The 20,167-nt window shown below is 43.6% G+C and overlaps 2 protein-coding genes across 4 annotated transcripts in view; one reads left to right on the top strand and one right to left on the bottom strand.

Annotated features, from left to right (window-relative positions):
* Window positions 1-716: 716 nt before the first annotated feature.
* On the top strand, window positions 717-3,151 carry LOC134441439 (cytochrome c oxidase subunit 5B, mitochondrial). The gene is made up of 4 exons (XM_063191751.1): window positions 717-898; window positions 1,644-1,714; window positions 2,097-2,196; window positions 2,861-3,151. Exons 1-4 carry the CDS (start codon window positions 799-801, stop codon window positions 2,971-2,973), a joined length of 384 nt encoding a protein of 127 aa, XP_063047821.1. The 5' UTR covers window positions 717-798; the 3' UTR covers window positions 2,974-3,151.
* Window positions 3,152-4,726: 1,575 nt separating this feature from the next.
* The window catches only part of herc4 (HECT and RLD domain containing E3 ubiquitin protein ligase 4), a 33,901-nt gene continuing 18,460 nt past the window's right edge, over window positions 4,727-20,167 (bottom strand). For 2 of the 3 annotated variants that reach the window (XM_063191667.1, XM_063191666.1), the window contains exons 13-23: window positions 20,162-20,167; window positions 18,876-18,995; window positions 17,887-17,988; window positions 17,179-17,346; window positions 16,463-16,606; window positions 14,173-14,339; window positions 13,182-13,248; window positions 12,399-12,481; window positions 10,310-10,493; window positions 7,356-7,458; window positions 4,727-6,670 (exon numbers count right to left, since the gene is read on the bottom strand). The exon at window positions 20,162-20,167 is cut by the window's right edge and continues 167 nt beyond it. In XM_063191667.1, the coding sequence (XP_063047737.1) occupies window positions 6,462-6,670; window positions 7,356-7,458; window positions 10,310-10,493; window positions 12,399-12,481; window positions 13,182-13,248; window positions 14,173-14,339; window positions 16,463-16,606; window positions 17,179-17,346; window positions 17,887-17,988; window positions 18,876-18,995; window positions 20,162-20,167 (1,353 nt within the window). In that variant the 3' untranslated portion in view covers window positions 4,727-6,461. The remainder of the gene's footprint in view (window positions 6,671-7,355; window positions 7,459-10,309; window positions 10,494-12,398; window positions 12,482-13,181; window positions 13,249-14,172; window positions 14,340-16,462; window positions 16,607-17,178; window positions 17,347-17,886; window positions 17,989-18,875; window positions 18,996-20,161) is intronic. The other variant, XM_063191665.1, reaches the window with a different exon arrangement.

Here is a 20,167-nt window from a genome sequence, read left to right as displayed (position 1 = left end):
AATGATTGAACTGGCCTTGCCCCAGGGCAGAATCCTGACATGATGTTTAGTTTAGTTTGTGAGTGTGTGTTTGTGTGTGTGTGTTCTCGTTATTTCCTCTTTATTAAAAAAAAAAAAAAAAAAAAAACTAACCCCTCTTTGTAATTGCACTTGTTGTTCTGTATATCTCCTGTGCACTTTGTATTTGCTTGTGATGTTGGCTTGATTATGTCCTCTTCTGAAAGTCGCTTTGGTTATAAAGCGTCTGCCAAATGCAATGTAATGTAATGTAATGTAATTGTCAATGTATTGCCAGCTGTACTTTTCGACATAATTGGTCCACTTTTGCTTCTTGGCCACGTCTTGTGAATATGTTGTAATATTGTATTGTGAAAAATAAACCTAATTTTTACCACAAAATGCATTATTAGGCCTACAGACACGTCTGATGCTGCTTTTCACTGTAGCAACAACACTATGAAATTTCAACCTCCAAGTGCCAAACTCGGAGGAAGCATCACAATCGTTTTAGCCCACAACTTGTTTCCCTAAGGTCCCAATACTATACCACATATAGCTATGTTTATAAATCCAGCAGTCTGATAGCAGTGAAATGAACACCTGCTGGCCAAACTTTTTATTAGCCTGTTAGTACTGAGTGCTTATTGGCTGTCATGCACAGTGCTGCGCTATGAGTGGTGGTACTTTCCGCCAGTCACTGGCTACGCAGGCGAGACTTCGGGTCATTTCAGTACACAGAGGCAGCGGGCTGTTTCAGGTCACCGTGCGCTGAGAAGTGAAAGTACAGTTGTCGCCAAAATGGCTTGTCGAATGCTCCTCCGAACTTGCAGAACTCTCCAATTAGCCAGATATAATGTCCCCTTGAGATTGCCACAACGGGCGGTGACTTCGGGGAAAGGTAAGTTATTTGGTTGGCAACTGTGTATTTTATGTGTATGTGCACTTACATGGCAATGCCAATAAGGATTATTATATTTCAGGATCAATGATTAAGGATAAATTGTGTTTCAAACCCACATTCCTTTGATAAGCTACATGTTCTCGGGCACTATAACAACAAACATTGTCTGGCATAACAAATTGTTTTTGTCCAATGTGCCTGTTGAACACAGCGTCAAGTGCGTAATATGTTTTAACTGGAACATTACGCACAGGCTTGGAATGGTAAACAACCTGCACCGAGGAAAAATAGTTGGGATTTTAAAATAAGTAGTAAGCGTGTGAGTTGGGAATCAGGTTAAATATATTAAGATCACAAATGAAGTTGAACAATCAAGGTCATTTTGAGTAGCCAGTGCAATATCCTCGTGGAAGGCCCTTTGACTGACCCACCTCTTTTGGCAAGTGTTCCAAGATGTCGTGCCAATATTCTTTGCGCATGGACACATCCTCTGGAGGGCATGGCTACACAGTGTGGACGTGCAACTTCACAAATGCGCCTCTGAACATTTTTTTAAACCATGAATCAGATTGAGTCCATGTTGGTTTCTCTCTCAACTCAAACTTGGAGGATCGTTGAGAACAAATGTTTTACGCAATATATTTAATCTCGAATCCAATCTTATAGAAGTGGTTCATCCATTCTTTCACACTTTCTTTATGTACTGAGTGATTTGTTGTGATGTGTTGTTTCCCTCTCTCAGGAATACCGACAGATGACGAGCAGGCAGCAGGTCTGGAGAGGCGCATTCTGCAAGCGCTCAAAAAAGGCCAGGTGATCATATTAGGGGAAAATAATAATTATAATAACAATAACAATAATGTGTATTATTATTAACAACAACAACAACGACAATACTAATATACGTTTATTATTATTATATTGTTGTTGTTAGTTATTATTATATTGATAGTTATATATTGATAATAATAATAATAATATAAAGTAACCTTGTTGTCCTTGAATGTATCTTTAGTTATGTATTGCTTTGTCCAGCACCCAGTGGGCAACATTTAGATGGGTGTATGTGTTTTCTCGTAGCTCTACAAGGTGAACAGATAAACATTTCTCCTCACAATTCTGTGGTAACTGTTGTCTACCTGTCCATATGGCGTTTAAGCTCCCAGGCTAAGGGTGCATTGTATTGTTTCCTCAGGACCCCTTCAGCATACTGAGGCCAAAGAAATACGCTGGAACCAAAGCTGACCCACACATTGTCCCCGGCATTGCGAAGAAGCGCATGGTCGGCTGCCTGTGTACGTGACTATGGCCAATTTGCCAATTGCCTTAAAGCAGGGGCGGATATCCGAGTTCAGAAAGTAAAAACCCTGCCACTGTATGTGTTTGGAAAAAAACTGGGTCAATTTGAAATTAAACCAGAGAAGTTCTTCTAAGAAGAGTTAGAAATAAAAATAAATATTTGATTAAATATCCAAATATCACTGCAACCCCCACATTATAATAAGAGAATGTCATATATTGCTTTTTACCACCATGAGTCCTGAGTCTATAGCTCCTTTTATGCTGACTCTGTTTTCTGAGGCACCTTGTCTACTTGGCCTTATGGCCTCTGAGAATTCCAGGACACCTCATGAGTAATGGTAAAAAAATGTCCCATTATGTGGTACTACACTCTCGTTACCGTTCACACGTTAGACACCAACACATGGCTAATTATTATCTGTATACATGCACTCATGTGCAGCGGTGGCTTAATGGACAGGGAGGTGGTCTTAAGATCTGAGGGTTGCAGGCTCTACCTCTTCCTACACCTCCATTCATGGCTGAGGAGCCCTTGAGCAAGGCACCTAACCCTACATCGTCTGAGCAGTCATTTCCAACAATAAAATGCAAAATTGAAAAAAATGGCGTTGAAGCCATTTTGCAACGCAGCTCCTCATGTGTCTTTTTGGGTTCCAGGTGAGGAGGACAACACGGCCATCGTGTGGTTCTGGCTCCACGAGGGGAACCCTCAGCGCTGTCCCTCCTGCGGCTCTTACTACAAGTTCGTCCACCACGAGTTGCCTCACTAAACGACCCCTACGACCTCTCACCTTTGACCCCCTGAGGCCTGGACCATAGCACCAAAGAGGGAGGGAGAGGAAGCCTCCTACATACCGTAGCCTACCTACAGCGACCCCACCTCCTGCTGTGTCCACTCTAAAAGAATGTATAATGTACAGTGTCCTTCATTAAACGGTTGAAACACCACTTATGGGATGAGGTCTTTGCTTTATGTTGTTAATCGTATGTGTCTAGAAATAGACTTGCTTTTAAAAAAAGAATAAATTTGAGTTCTCACAGTAGTAGACAAAATCCCAAACACTATCCATTACTCTTGAATTTTAATTGAACTCACGTTTCAGTCGATCGGACCTTGAACAACAGAAACATGAGCAATTAAAATGAAAGTGGGATGGACGCTGTGTGCTCTTTTGAACTATTGGTTACATCCAACACACCTATTCGATTTGAGGTGTGCAACAGCATCCTATTGTGAGAAGTTCTTACAGCACACAAACATGCATGTAGCCCAATCAGACTTGTAGCCCACAGGTTGCTGGTTCGACTCCCGACCCGCCAGGTTGGTGGGGAGAGTAATTAACCAGTGCTCTCCCCCACTCTCCTCCATGACTGGGGTACCCTGAGCATGGTACCGTCTCGCCGCACTGCTCCCTTGGGGCTGCCCCCTTGCACGTGTGATGCATAAATGCAATTTTATTGTGTGCAGTGAACACTTGTGTTCTTTGGAGTGCTGTGTCACTATGACAGTGGGAGTTTCTCAGTTGGACTTTCGTTTTCACTTCATGTACGTCTCCGTAGTAACAATAGAAAAGTAAATTAACTAAGATGATTTGGAAGGGTACTGCTTTCGCTAAGGGTGGTTCAATTAAGTGGCCGATTTGCCTGATTTTCATAGACTTCAGATCACTACCGCGATTCTGGTCTGACCAGGACTATAACGATTAGCATTTCCATACAGGAAGAACTTTGTTTCCATGGCCTGGTTAACCCGCCTCCCTCGGCTTGCTACTGGTTGAGGGATGTGCCAAAGTTTAAACCAAACATTTCTTAGCCCAATAGAACGTCTCTGCTTAAACCACGTCACTGCCTTGAACTTGCCTCTACCCAGGACGGTTGGAAATGCTCAGTTGATTGGTTCCAGACAAAGTGGGTGGAGTTCCCGCTGTAGCGGGATTGAACAAGCTCCTGGCCCTACTGTGTGTAGCTGAGCCGAAGGCGTTGCGTCACCAGTAGGGCAGAGTCCTGCTAGTGGCCCATAGTCAGAGGAATAGAACTTGAAGAACTAGCAGAAAGAATGGGAAAACAATCTTGAATAAATAACAAATAATGGCAATGCTAATATAATACTATTAATGTGTGTCATAAATGTGTACTATTATGCTGATGAGATGATGCTGCTCCATTTAAATGTGGATTGAAAGTGAAAGCCCATTGGGAAACTCCAACTCCCATTTGTCATTGTGACACAGCACTCCACAGCACACAAGTGAACACTGCACACAACGAAATTGCATTTATGCCTCACCTGTGCAAGGGGGCAGCCCTCAGTGGCGCCCCATGGGGAGCAGTGCGGTGGGACGGTACCATGCTCAGGGTACCTCAGTCATGGAGGAGGATGGGGGAGAGCGCTAGTTAATAACTCCCCACACCAACCTGGCGGGTCGGGAGTCGAACCGGCAACCTCTGGGATGCAAGTCTGACGCCCTAACCGCTCACCCATGACTGCCCTTATGGAGGACTTGAAGCAAACAAGTTAAGTAAATGAAAGGATAAACAATTAATTGACATAAAAAATGGACAAGGCCAGTATATAGGATGCACTGCTCCAGAAAAAAAACTTTATTTCCCACAAGGCTAAAATAACCATTGTCTCAGCATCCTGCAAAAAAATGGACACATCTGCTCACCGCTGAGGGGTTTGTGCCATAGCTAGTCTCACTCCAAGTGTACCAACCCCATCCTCAAGAAGCACACACACGCACACGCACACAGACACAGACACACACAGACACACACACACACACACACAGACACACACAGACACACACAGACACACACACACAGCTTCCTACTTATGTTGGCTCCTGAATAGAAACAGGTTTCATTCATTCATTCAATCATCCAAATCGGAATTTCTCTCTCTCTTTCTCTCTCTCTCTTTCAAAATAGAAATACTGATTCTGGCGTTCTCAAATGAAAGCCAAGCTTGCATGTGCTTCATGCACAGGGTGACTTCACCAGTGCTTGGTGACGGCGTTTTTAGCCTAGTGTTCATTAAATGTCAGTCCATGCCTGGAGAGTGACCCGTGACATCCTGCTCCTTTTCGTCATTGTCATTGTCATCACTGTTGTGACGCAAGACGATCAACAGCTGAATCCAATATCTTCACTCGTTCACTTCAAAAATAGAGCACTGCGTTGGAGAAAGTACCCCATTCCATAATATGTAGCATTCTATAGGTTGTGTATGTGTGTGTGAGTGTGAATGAACATTTCAGAGACAGGCTATGTGAAAACAAGCAGATTTCCCACTCGATAGTGTCTGTAGTAAGACGACTGGTGCCGGAATGACGAAATGTGCTAGGCTTAAACAGCTTGTCAAACTTGCCGCCAAAACAAACCAAATAAAAGACTTAGCTACGTACTTTTGTGAACACTTTGGCTCCTTATAATGCAATGTGGGGAAAAAAGAATAGCTACCAGCAGTGTGAAATGATGGTAACCAATCCCTCTATCTGTGTGCCGTGCTCAATCTATTTAACTAAAACCCAACCTCCCAATAGCTTGCTAGTACCTCAAATCAACTCAAGTATTAATAAAAACAGAGAACTTATCGATGTTCACCCAGGAGCCTTGCAGAACTTGCAAGAAAATGTGTGTCTGTGCTCAGTTCCGATAACACTATATTATATATAGAGAACATGTTTTCCATCCATATATATATACGATGTCCTTTCCAAGGTGTTCATAGAACAGCGCTGCAAAATCCTACCGACAGTCTTCAGATCAGCTCTGTGTGGTGAATCGATCACTCCTCCATCCTCCAAACTACCAAGAGAAAAAAAAAACCTATAAATCCTCATCCTAAAGTCTCATTCAGCTGCGCGTGCCGCATCTCCGATCTCTCCCTCTGATTAGGCTCATGAGTGTGTGAGGTAAAGGGAAGGGCCGCTGGCTGGGGCTGGGTGGAGTGTGGTGTGTCGGGTCACGACCTTCTGGAAGAGGTGTGTGTGAACAAAAGCCCCCCTCAAAGAAATCCAAAAGGCCCCCCTCACCCAGTACATACAATGTAATGAGGAAGTCAATTCTGGGCCCTCACTCTCCCTTGGCACAAGACAAGTGACCTGTTTGCCTCCCCAGCATAAGCCCATAAATCTATCCATGGTAGTAGACCCAACTCCGGTGTCCTTCCTTCAGGTGCTTCCTCTCCCATCTCCACACCCCACCTCTACCCCTCGTCACCTCAGTCCACCCGTATTGTCGTGTGGCGCCCCCCTCAGGCCAGGTTGAAGCCCTGGTTGTGCTCGATGGCCTCCAGCAGCTTGGCGCGGAGGGTGTCTGCGCTGGAGTACTTGGGCAGGTCCAGCAGGTTGAAGCAGGTGTGGGCCACGGGCAGGAAGTGCTCCCCGCCCCCCGTGGGCTGGACCACCAGCTTCAGGCTCCGCATGCCCAGGATCGGGATACGGTCGCTACCCGTCAGGAACACTGAAGACACACATACAGAATACAGCCGTAAGAGTAATGTATGCACGCGCACACACACATGTGCGCGCAGCACGCACGCACACACACACACGTAGGAAAACTGACAGGATGTACACAGAATACAGGCATAAGAATGCTTGTAAAGGTGTCTTCCTTCAAGTGTAGGGGGAAATCCTGGTTTGTGTTCATAGTACTTGGAGAACTTAATAAAACATTTGAAGTGGCCCTTCAAATGAAAAAGGTCTCTCACCCCTGCTCTATCCCAATTTGACTATGCTCTATGTCAGGGGTATTCAATTATAAGTAACTGTGGGCCAGTTTATCAAATTCCTAACAATAAAAGGGCCGAACGTAATGTTATATGGATAGCGTGCCTATGTTTTCATTTTGTTCAGACCTTGTGGAGGGCCAGAGCCTTGCCATGCAAGGGCCGGATCTGGCCCTTACTGACTAGTTTCAGGCCACACATGCAAAGAATGGGGATATGGTCATTACCTGTCAGGAGCACTGGACACACACAGATACAGGCATGTGAATATATTCTCACAGACAGACAGACAGAGTTTTGCACATGTTTGCCTGTGGTGTACCACCTAGGAAACTGAGTACTGAATATAACCAGGCTATGTACAGTAAGTGTGATTGTGGCCGATTTGAACGTGATGAAACTGGAAATGACACGTACAGAGGAACTGCTTCTTCTTCTCCAAGGTCAGCTCATGGAAGACCTCCCAGAAGGCCTTGATGGTGGGGTGCTCTGCCCAGTACTCCCCCTTATACTCAGTATTCTGAGGAAGAGACAGAGAGGTCAAGGGTTAAAGAGAAGAAATCTGGGGCCTCATTTATCATCAGTTCGTAGAATGTCTTCTACATTGTGTCTTATGAGTGAAATTTAGAATGTTCGCAAGTACAGAAAAATCGGGATTTATCAAACGTGCGTTGGCTGCTCCTACGCACAAGTCTGCATGATAAATCCCACACCTTCCAAATCACTGTGCACGCGCGCATTCGGGGTAATTAGCATCCCGAAACGCCTCCAAGTAACCATATATGGTATTAAAATATATTCAAATGCCATTTTAATTTGAAGGCGCCACCCTGTTCGGACACACATGAACACACGCGGACACACGCGCCAGTCGAAGCGCTGGCGGGAAGTGCGGAGATAGAACCATTTCTGTGGCAGAAGTGGAGGTGCTCTCGACAGGAGGAGGACCGTGTTTCAAAATAAGTAAAAGAAGGAGACACACATGAACGAAAACACTGTAAAATAGCACACTGTCATACTACATTCAAAGCAAACGGTAGCTTGCACGGTCAATATTATTTGCAATTTCGTGTTTCTTCCACTCGCACGCATGGTCTGAGGTGTGCGTAAATTTAGGCACATTTCTACGTTCAAGTACATGTTCATAAATCCCACACTTTGATCAGGAATGATCGCACGCACGCTTTACGCACAGATCTGTGCCTAAGAACGCTTGATAAATGAGGCCCCTGGTCTTTTTTAAATTATTTCTTTATTATTTACAGAGTCAGAGTCCTTCAAGTAGACAACATTAAGTCTTCCAGCTGTCAGCCTGGCCAAAACATTTATAGCGGAACTTTTCCCCATTCAACAACCCAATTGCAAATGAGAAAATGACCTTTGAATCGCGCTCGTGTCATCATCAGGCCACAAGCACAAAGGAGGACGGGAGTTAAGATAATGGAAAGAACCCAGAGAGAAGCATGATGTGCCAAAAATGAGCATTACGGAGAAACACTACAGCACACTACAAATTACAAATACTTTATGGTCTGCTCTGCTTTTATTGAAAGTCTCCAATGAAACTAATTTCTCATAAATGGAAATAACATAATTTAAGCTCGCCACATTTGACATTTAAGCTTTTCAGCAGTTCTGAATCATGAGCTTGAATGACAGGACAATGTGCTGCTCCTACTGTATCACTGCAGTGCTACTGCAGGTCTGGCCAATCACCAGAAGGGGGCGAAAGAAACCCCAAAACAAGCCAGGCGTGCCGCTGACCTAAAACACACTGGCCTGCTGTAACCTTAGCCTTATCTCAAGGAGCCAGACACCAATACAGCATTGGCGCCCACATGAGGACTCTACCTGAAAGCCAATCTCATGGCGCTACTGTTCTGAATGCAACTGCTGGTTAGACTGCTTGAAACTCTCCCAGGTACTTATTACTGTATACTGTAATTGAAGAGTTCAGATGCAAAACCCCCTAATACAAAGCTATCAAAATTGCACATTTTTTTATTTTTTTTATGTAATATAACTATTTATATGTATTATCAAGTACATGAATGTAAACCAAACCAACAACTGGGTTCTCTAAAAATATAGAAGTGCAGGTCTTCAGAAATGGAGTTAGGGGGTTTTGCATCTGAACCCTTCAATCCTTTTCTACAGAGGACAGGACATGGTTTCAGACATGCTTGCCTTTAGTAGAATGAAGAAGACCAATGATAAACAGAGATATTGTTTTCGTGTTACGATGTATGGCTCTCTGGTAGGACAAAAAAGCACTCCCGTTTTAAAGGGTCAGGACAAGACTCCACCTCTGTGCGAAAATTGGTGTGGCATTTCTCCTCATCTCCTCCAGCTCCTTCAAGCTGAATGCCTCTAAGTGTTTTAAATTATGTTATGCCCATTAAAATAAAGGCATTTTAACTACAAAGAAAATGAGTCCCTAGGTATTCTACAACTTTTAAAATCCTGCCAGTTGTAGTTGTAGTGTGGATGACCAAGGCCTGCCAGCCATGTGTCCATGTCTCAGTTGAATCCACCTGATCACAACAGTCACTAAGCCCACCCATTTCCACGTTTAACATGCTACCAAAGGATTTCCGGAGTGATAGTTCCTGTTAGGCTGCCCATGGCCCTTCTGAATGTCTTAGTATTAGACACGGCAACCCAAATAGTAATGGCGCCATCCTTGTAACTGTGAATAAGGGGATACTTTAGGTGCACATACATTATTGTCCACAAACCATCTCCTCACCTCACCTTCTCCCCTTCCTTCCATTCATAGTTGGTGTTTCCAATGACCATGGTCTTCAGCTCACACATTAATAAAAAATATGGGTCTGTATATAGGTGCCTGCCTAATAACAGATGTCAAAAGAAGTTTCAAAAAGTGTAAAAAAAAAAAAAACATCACAGGTAACTTATCTTGTATGTACACCTGTGACTATCTAAAACTGTTGAAATTAATCGCTGTTAAGATTTCTTAAAAAGTGCTGTAATAACAATGAATTTGCCTCGTGTCATTCAGTGGTTGGTTACCGCAGCAACACCACTGGCCAGTGCACGCGTTCATCGTGCTGCCAGGTACAAGTACCGGTATGCTACAACAAAAAAGAGAGGCCATATACTGTAGGAATGGAACGTCTTTGTTATCACACTGAAACCCCGACCAAAGATAGTATAAAAATGTGCTCCTCCTGTACCCTCCAACTGCACCAGATTATCGCTGCCAGATTACCAAGACGCGTGTAGAATCTTCGTTTGGAATGCTGTATGTTTACGCCCTATTTCAGCCAAATCAGCCAAATCGCAATCAAGAACCACACACACACAGTTTTAGCTATTCAGTATATTCAGGCCCACTGTCCTCTGCTCACCTTCTCCAGTTCCTTCCAGTCGTAGTTGGTGTTCCCGATGACCATGGCCTGCAGCTCACTGGGCTGGAAGAGCAGCAGCACTTTCCCTCCGCACACCTTGTGGAAGCCGGCAGCAAACGCCTCGAACAGAGATGCCACCGAGCGGTTGAAAATGTAGTCTACGTACGCACTCACAAACTCCTGCCTAAGAGAGGGGAGGGGAACAAGTGACAATGGTCATTGCCATGTAGTGGATGGATCTCTGGCTTGAGATGCCAGGTACACGAGGATGATTGTGTGCGAAAACGACATAATGTTTTATCGGAGGTGTATTTCGTTTACACGGCTACTGTGCAATGGGGGTCTAAAAATCTGAGGAGAGTCCAGAGTGTGGCGTTTTGAAGACATTTGGCATTACATTACATTTTATCCAAGGCGAGTTACAATCGAGTACATCGTCATGGCACTTACAGATACAAAATGCACATCAAATACCCAGAAAAATAAGTACAGATACAGTTTTTTTCTTTTCTTTACACACATGCACATAGGGGTGCAACGGATCAGAAATCTCACGGTTCGGATCGTTCCTCGGATCAGAGCCCACGGATCGGATCATTTTTCGGATCAGCAAAAAAAAAAAAAATCATTATTATTTTATTTTTTTAATTGATAACACAAATAAACATAAGCTGTGTCTTTGTTAGGGGTGGGCATAGATATTTTTTTGAATGTAGATTAATCTCATTGCAATTATGAAATTAATCTAGATTAATCTATATCAAAATGTCTAATTGAGAATATGCACACTACCAAAATAATGGCTTAAAGTCTTGTGACCTACTGACAGATGGCGCATAGACCAGAACTCATGTCCTTAATTGTATCAATCTTTTATTGAAACACAATTGCCTCAGCGGTTCAGCATTTCTGAGAGAGAGAGAGAGAGAGAGAGAGAGAGAGAGAGAGAGAGAGAGAGAGAGAGAGAGAGAGAGAGAGAGAGAATCGGCATTGACTGTTAAAAAGGGCAGCGGCTGCTTTAAGAAGGCGGAGACTCTGCAGGGACATCAGAGCGCACAGAAAGTCTAACCAGATGATTTAACCTGCTCGCTGTCCTGAGAATGTCAGGAGTCACAACACAAAATGAATTCAGTTTGCCAAAGTTTTATATCACACGCGACAATCGCGGTACGTTACATGAGCATATCTCACTGCGTCGCAAATGCGCTGAACTCAACCGATCGCAACACAAACTTAGCGAGAGTAGTTCTAGACATTGACAGTTCGAGTTTGACAGTCAGTCTTCAAAATGCATGTACAGTAGGCTATCGCACGGAATGTTTAGCAACTATGGCACAGGCAAGATTTCGGGAACAGTTTGTGTTGTTGTTTGTGTTCCATGCAGTGCGTGAGGTAGACGTCCCAAACGACTAGATTGAACATGCGCACAATTTCATAAATCAATCCGCGGACCATGTGTGTGCCGAACCGAAATGATTGGTCCGAACGGACCACGGATCAATGATGATCCGTTGCGCCACTACACACACACACACACACACACAATGCCCTAGATGCCCTTAAAGCACCCCCTTACATGTGCCCAAGACAAGCCACGCACCCCCAACCCAAACTTCCACACGTGTATATTAAGCACTACAAATGATTTAAGAGATGAATTACAATGATTCCTGCTTGAGACATTTAGCAATACTTTAATGACTTAACATAGGGAACAAGACATGTTTTGATTTTTCCCATTTATAATATTCAAAAGCAGAATTTTGGTCACAACCTCAACACAAACAAAATTCCGCGCACCCCCTGAAATCTCTGGTGCACACCCAGGGGGTGCACACACCCCAGGTTAAGAACAACTGCCTTAGAGTCCACCCTCTGGGGCAGCTCAGCATCGGTGCAGTAGATAGTCCAAAAAGCAAACCACTTTCCGACAGAGATGGTGGTGTAGAGAGTCGGTATATGTAGACGGTATATGTATTCATTGTTTACGGACATGTTGAAGTTCGAAATAGAATTCTGAATCCACGTTGGGCATTTCGGCCTGTGTGCAATGTGAGGTTGAGCAGTGCAGAGGTAGTGACTTCTGTACCTGTTTGACTTGTTCACATTTATTTCAGCCCCGTTAGGGATCAACTCCAACACCTCTGTGGCACCATAGTTGTCTTCCGTGACCTGAAACAACACAAGTCTCCTGAGAAGAAGCCACAGCCAACACACGAAAGAGAAAGAAACAGACAGCTGTTTTTGTACAGAACTAAGGGCGTGTTCTAAGATGGTTTTGAAATGACAGAAACAGAGTGGATTTTGAAAAGGTAGAAAGCCGTCAGAATGTTTTTCCTTGCTTGTACCATAACAATATAATATAATTATGTAAAACATCCACCTGCTCCTGAGTAAAAAAAACATCTAGTTTTATTTGGCCCTATATGTTCTTCCAGACATTGTAGTTAATTATTTGTTAGTTCAGACTCCAACATTAAGATTAGAGAGATACACCTTGAATTGAACAACTATGGGTTACAGCAATTGAAATCACAGCAGTTTGGCCTTGACTGATCTACACTGAAATGGACACATTTTGAATGAAACCACAGCTAAGATCACTATTGTGTGAAGTTGGCACATTAATCGTACATGTACAAAAGTTTTCAACATGTTTCATTTCCATGGAATGGATATTTTTTATATATAATCCAGCAAAAATACTGATAATTCAACCAATACAATAGTGGCATTAGCTCCTGAAAAATTTGGGACAAAAAACTTCACTTCACTTCAACAAACCTCACTTCTGCTACTAAAAACTCCCTGGCGCATTTCCTTAGAGTGAAGATGAGAGATTTGGATTTTGAAAAATGTTGGATTTCCTTACAGTGAAGTTGAGACAGAAGGTGTCCTCTATATCGTCCTCTGTATAGTCCAGAAGATCCTGCAGACTCCTAACGGGGAGAAGGACCACTGTTACAACTAATGCAAAAGAAATTGTATGTTTAATCATTTTTGTTATCCATTTAGTTTCTACTTTAATATCTGTGTGGTTGTATGTACATAAATCAAGAAAAAGTAAAAAAAAACAACAACACAAAAAACCCCAATGTATCATGTTATTGCTGTATTTGACCAATACCATCAATATCAATAAGACATAAATAATAATAATAAAAAAACAAATTGTATGACCCTTGAAAGAAAAACATCTTTGGGCCCCTACTACAACCATATGGCTGCCTTTTGTGGCTCACTGAGAAGATCTGGATCACCCGCATTATCCTGACTCTTGCTTCTTCTCCAAGTAAAAAAGTTAAAACTACATCGGGGAAAAGTAATGATACATTTCTGCAACACTGATATATCAATTCATCCCAAGAAAGTTACATGAAAAGTTTGGGAAAAGGCGGGAGTTATGGCTCTGAAGTGCACACTGTTAATGAGCCATTACACTTTTTTTGGCATATAACAGTGTTGTGGACCTTGATCATTTCCTTTCGGTTATCTTCAGTTTGGTCCAGCACCTGTGTTACTGATGTGCATGCTCTGCCTTCATGGGTGAAAGGTCACAGAATTAGGAGCGCAAGTGTCTTGCTCTGCTCTACGATGTTAATTACACAGTTCAAGAGGCTGTCGATATGAGTGCCAAGTTTAATTACACTCTCAGGTCTCCAGTGCAGAGAATTGGGAGCGAGGCAACAGAGCATCAAAAGTGGACTAGTCAAGTTGGAGTTTGGAGCACCAGCGAGACAGAGGAGAGAAGACACCCAGAGGCGGATTCCACAGACTGTGTGCATGTGTGTGTGTGTGTGTGTGTGTGTGTGAGAGTGTGTGTGTGTGTGTGTGTGTGTGTGTGTGTGTGTGTGTTTTCTCACCTCCCCACGTCGGGCATCATCTCCTTGAGGTCGTCTAGCGTGGGGCTCCTCTGCAGCAGCTTCTTGTAGAGCACCAGAGGGAAGTTCAGGTCCACTATCGTCAGGTTGTAGATCGCCAGGCCACAGATCGCACCGATCAAGTGGAACAGGTCAATGTCCTCAAACGTCTGAAGATAAAATAATAATAATAATAATATGTATAGCACAATTCATACAAGACCTGCAGCTCGATGTGCTTACAGCTGCATTCACACACATCGCTACTATTTACTTGCTTCGAGCTCACTCGCTTGTTCTCTCCTTGCTCATGGAACGTCCGATAGTGTTACTGCAGGATTGACAGTCACCGCAAAAGTGAGAAGTTAACTATCAATAATCCAAACTCTGCATTCTAACTGGCTCACATTGCTCGAAGTCAAACTATTTTTATCTCGGAATCTGCCCACATCACATCGATTGTACTATCCTCACCTGCCCAAACCTTGCTTTGCTTGAAGAGTAACTAGTAGCGATGTGTGTGAATGTAGCTTATCAACAGTTAGATCAACAACAGCAATATTAAAAAAATAATAATAAATAGAATATTTATTCGATTAATGGACTTTAATTGATCAGTGCGTTAATCGAGTAAAAAACATTAATCGCAATGAATCGACAATTCAACTGACAAGAGACCCAGGTGAAATGGGCATGTGAAGAGTGTGTGTGAAGAGGGGTGTGAATAGTGGGAATATTTAAATCACCTTTGGATTAAAGAATTGAAATAGAATTAATTTAAATGTGGTATTTTATCTCAATTTTTAATTAAGATTTTTGGATTGAGTAGTTTTTTTTCCGAGAAACATTGAGATTTCGGGGGGAAAACGCTGCTTATCAATTAATCGTAAGTCGATCGATAAGGCTATCAACTAATGATTAATGAATCAATCGATAATTTGCATCCCTAAAATAGAAGGTTGATTGCACAGAGAAAGATTTAGTATGGAGAACTAATTAACATAGTAATCACGAAATGCACAAAGATGATTCACTAATTATCTGACAACAGAACAGTATGATCAGATGGAACAGGCCAATGTCCTTCAGCATTTTTTTTTACTGAAAACCAAGCAGCTAAAACGCTTGGAACTGAAGCAACCCGTTAGACCGACTTATCTTCAAAGAGACGACTTATGAGAAATACGGTCAGAATGTTCCTTCAATATGAAGGTGTTTTTTCTTACATAACACATTCATAAGGGTGCAGACACACATCTTGTTGCTGTGTCTAGATTCCTTGTGGTTGTGTAACTACACACATAAGCACTATTCCGACGGGACTAGTTTTATGTATGGACATGGGGTAATGTGATTTTTATCTCAGGACGTCGGTAAAAGAAAAGGCTGATTCGGACTGGATTGAAATATCTCAGTAAACGAACAGAAAGTAGGTGGGGTTACTCATCACGCACCTATGACTGCCCTTGTCGTCACGCGCGTGCCAAGTCCACAATATATTATTGATTTTTGAGCACATTATTGCGCATCTATGGAGGCTTTTGGTCCCGTGGAACAATTCTAATAATTGCCTGTTGGTTTACTAACCCATCAAAATCCATTCTAATGCGTCTGCATGCGTGTCCTTTCATTTGGAGAGAGCGTTTGACATGCTGTTTGATTTTGACAGCAAACACAGCTTGGAACAACTCCCTAAAACAAAACTAACGGTTTACAGCAAGGCTGTAATGTTTGCAAGGCCAGAGAGATTGCATATAGTGTGCGTTTCGTGCACTTAACCAGACATCTTTACATAGGGTCGCATTCGGACGGGATTAGTATTACAGAGGGTAATTTCCTCGGACCGTTTCACAGTAGGTAAAACTTGTGGTGAAGTTTACCGACATACTCGGCTATTTTTACATGACATGGCGCGTTCGGACAGGACTAAATATCCCGGTTATTATTACTTTACCCGAGGTCCCCCCATTAAACTAGTCCCGTCGGAATAGGGCTATAGACACACACAAACACACACCCACACCCACACAACTTGTTGGTGAACCTTAAGTCTGGAGTATGGAAGGACACACGCACCCACACACACACACACAACTTGGTGGCGAACCAGAAGTCTGGAGTCTGATAGGACACACACACACACACACACACACACACACACACACACACACACACACACACACACACACACACACACACACACACACACACACACACACACACACACACACACACACACACACACACACACACACACACACACGCACACACACACACACACACACACACACACCTTGTTTGCGAACCATATGAGTCTGGACTCCTCGTGGTAGCGGAACATGCCGTATCGGGGGTCCAGCAGCTCTCTCATGATGAGGAGGAAGAACTCTTTCCTCACGCCCCCCGCGTCTACTGCCTCCTCTCCAACGAAGATAACCTAGAACACATACACACACACACACACACACACACACAAACAAGCACACACATACACCCACACAGAAGAGAATAACAAGGTTAGGAGTTCCTGGTCATCAGGTAGAAAGCATTTTTCCACAGCCTTCTCTCCTATGAAGATCCCCTACACACACACACATACACATCTCTATGTCAGTGATTCTCAAAGTGTGGTACGGGGACCACTAGTGGTCCGCGATAGCGCTCAGGTGGTCCGCGAGGGGATTTCGACTTTTCCAAGATAAGCTAGCAGTAGGCGACATTTGTAACATTTTCATATTTCACCTCAATAAGACAGGCTTATAATGTGAATAAAAAGTAAGTGATCTGCATCAAAATTAGCAGTGTCAAATTAGTACCCATCAACTGGCAATTCAGTTGACAAGTGGTCCCTGATCATTTTTGGGGGGACAAAGTGGTCCTCGGTCTGAAAAAGTTTGAGAAACACTGCTCTATGTCATCTACATTGTTCCCTTTACTACACCTACACCTACACACACACACACACACACACACACACACACACACACACACACACACACACACACACACCTTGAGCGGTTTCTTGTAGTCCACGTTTTTGGACTTCCTCAGCACCTCCATGGTGTCTCCTACGATGTTCTCCCGGCGTACGATGAGGATGAGGCAGGGGTTGACCGACTCCACCACCGGCATAAACAGAGAGCTGAAGTTTTGACGCTGTGCCTGGTCCACTGCTATCTGCACACACCCACGCACACATGCACACGCACAGCAATGCAAAAAACCCACCCACACAAGAACAAATAAATACATTGTTTTACACGTTGTATTGGTGCTTTTTTGTCTTTGGACAAGTTAAAGGTGCACTGTGTAATATTTTTTGTAGTTTATTTCTAGAATTCATGCTGCCCATTCCCAAATGTTAGCTTTTTCACGAATACTTACCACCACCGTCAAATTCATAGTATTTATGCATGAGTATGACTGGGGAAATTCCGCTTTTCATACATGAAAAAGGTGGATCTTCTCCTTGTCCGCCATTTTGAAAATCCAGAAATAGACATGTTTAGCTGCAAAACCTACTGTGCTTTGATCATACCAGTCAATATTTGTTTAATACTTCGTAAATATTAATTAAAAGATCAAATTTGGCAATAGGCAGTACAGTTTCAATGAGCAGCACAGTTGCCATTCCTACTCTGGCCACCATCCTACACAGTGCAGCTTTAAGAGATTTTGTGTGTATGTCTGTGTGTTAATGTGTGTGTGCGTGCCCACCTGCATCTGAATGACCGCGTCTGTCTGTAGTAGTGTGGTTTTGGCCTGAGCATCGAACACGAACGGGTACTTACACATGGTCACAGGACAGCTGTCCCCATGCTAAGGCAAGAGGGAGGGGACAAATAACACATCTTAGATGCAATCAAATGCTGTATGCGTTACTAGAAGATATACCTTTTAATTAAGTTCAAATACTAGACGTTAAAGTGATACTGCACCATTTCTGGAAATAAGCTCATTTTACACCACCCCTCGAGTTTTATTATTGAGCTTTACCTTTCTCCGGTTCTTCCAGCTCGTTGTCTGGAGATGCTACTTCTCGTTCCAAGCTAGCAACTATACATCATTGAATCTTATGGGACCAGCTAGCAACCAATGACAACTGCTGTCTTGGAGATATAATTTGCATTGCCAGACTCAGAAAATGGTACAGCAGAAGGGCAAAGGTCAATTATATAACTCCAGGGGAGGTGTACAATGAGTTTATTTCCAGAAATTGTATGGTATACAGTGTGAGTTTCAAGCACTTTGAGAAGTTAACCCCTTAGCCCAGCACGATGGCTCTCTGTAATGTCATAGCAATGTTGTTATGATGTAGTTAAGCATTTTCAGCAAGTGAATAGGGTCGCCGGCGATTCCAGCTGCATTAAGAGGCTACGGGAGAATACAGTGTGAGGGAAGGGACAGCAAAAACTGGTAGCACAGGCGACTTAGCTAACTGCACTGCCCAATAGGGCTGCATTATTTTGAGATTTGATTTGCTTTTGCTACTAACTTGAACATTTTTTTTGGCTAGAGATGGGAAATGTGGGGTTGTTGGTAGTAAGGAAGAGCTTGAGTGTGTGTGTGGGTATGTGTAAGGTGTATGTTTGTGCTTTGATGACCATCTCGAAAGCGATAAAATGTTCATCTCAAGGGGCTGTTCCTCTAATGAAGAATTGACTTTGAGATTTCATTTGATTTGGAGTAGGCTGGCTGGAACTCACTGTGGAGTAGACCTGCTGCTGGATCCAGTTGACGTAGTCGTTGCGGATGTCTATGAGCTCGTCCAGCTCGTGGATGTAGAACTTGTCGTACTGGATGATCTGGCCTGCTGCCTCGTTCACCTAAAGCAGGTGGACATGAGGGAGTGCTTGCGTGAATTCTGTGCCACCGTGATACTAGCTGTGTGGTGAGGCAGTGCATCGTTGACCACCATTCGTCATACTGTTGTGGCCAGAGATTGATTTTGGACCGTTGGTGGGCATGCAACCCTCCCCAATTACCCATGATCAAGGTGTGCTGCTGTGTAGTGCTGTGTCACAAGGGCAAGGGGAGTTTCCCAGGTGGGCTGTCACTTACACCCATGTGCAGGAGGCGGAAATCAGGTACTCACAGCGCACAGCAATCCCAGACGCTTGAGTAAACAGTGCAGGAGGAGAGAGTACTAAATAATACCCCCGAATTATGGAAGAGTAATTGGTGCTAATGAGGACAGCTGAGGTAAGGCACTTACAGCGTGCAGTAGTCCCAGGAGCTTGAGTGGCTGGTGCAGGAAGAGAGAGTGATGCCAGAGAGAGTAGAGAGATATATACTTAAAGAATCTCTGGTAATGTTATGGAGGGGGCAGCCATGGCCTTATGGTTAGGGAGGTGGTGTGAAGATCAGAGGGCTGCAGGGTTGCAGGGTTGCTGACTCGAATCCCACCCTCACACCTCTCCCTACACCTCCACCCATGGCTGATACGACACCTTGACTTGGACACCTGAACCCACATTGCTCCACTGTAATCAATGCCCAGTAAATAACTATAAGTCGCTTTGGATAAAAGCGTCAGCTAAGTGTAATATAATGTAATGGACAATGGAACGAAATAAGCAGACGAGAGGCCCTCACGGCCTGCAGTAGACCCAGGAGATTGAGTTTGTAGCACAGGTGGAGAGAGTAATGGGCAGCCATGGCCGAGTGGTTAGCGAGTTGGTCTTTCAATCTAGGGGTTGCCGGTTCGAATCCCCCCTGACCTCTCCCTATCTCCATCCATGGCTGAAGTGCCCTTGAGCAAGGCACCTAACCCCACATTGCTCCAGGGACTGTAACCAATACCCTGAATAAATGAAAGCGTCAGCTAAGTGCAATGTAATGTAATGTAATGTAATGTAATACCCCTGATTATGGAGGTTTGAACTAAATAAGCAGAGGGGAGGTGCTCACAGCATGCATTATGCCGGAAGAGAGAGTGACGTGATGCGAGACAGGAGTAATGGAATCAAGTAAGCCGATGTGAGGTACTCACAGCATG

Source organism: Engraulis encrasicolus, chromosome 24, assembly GCF_034702125.1.
Source record: "Engraulis encrasicolus isolate BLACKSEA-1 chromosome 24, IST_EnEncr_1.0, whole genome shotgun sequence".
NCBI classification, from domain to species: Eukaryota; Metazoa; Chordata; class Actinopteri; order Clupeiformes; family Engraulidae; genus Engraulis; species Engraulis encrasicolus.
This window is presented reverse-complemented; position numbering and strand designations above follow the sequence as displayed.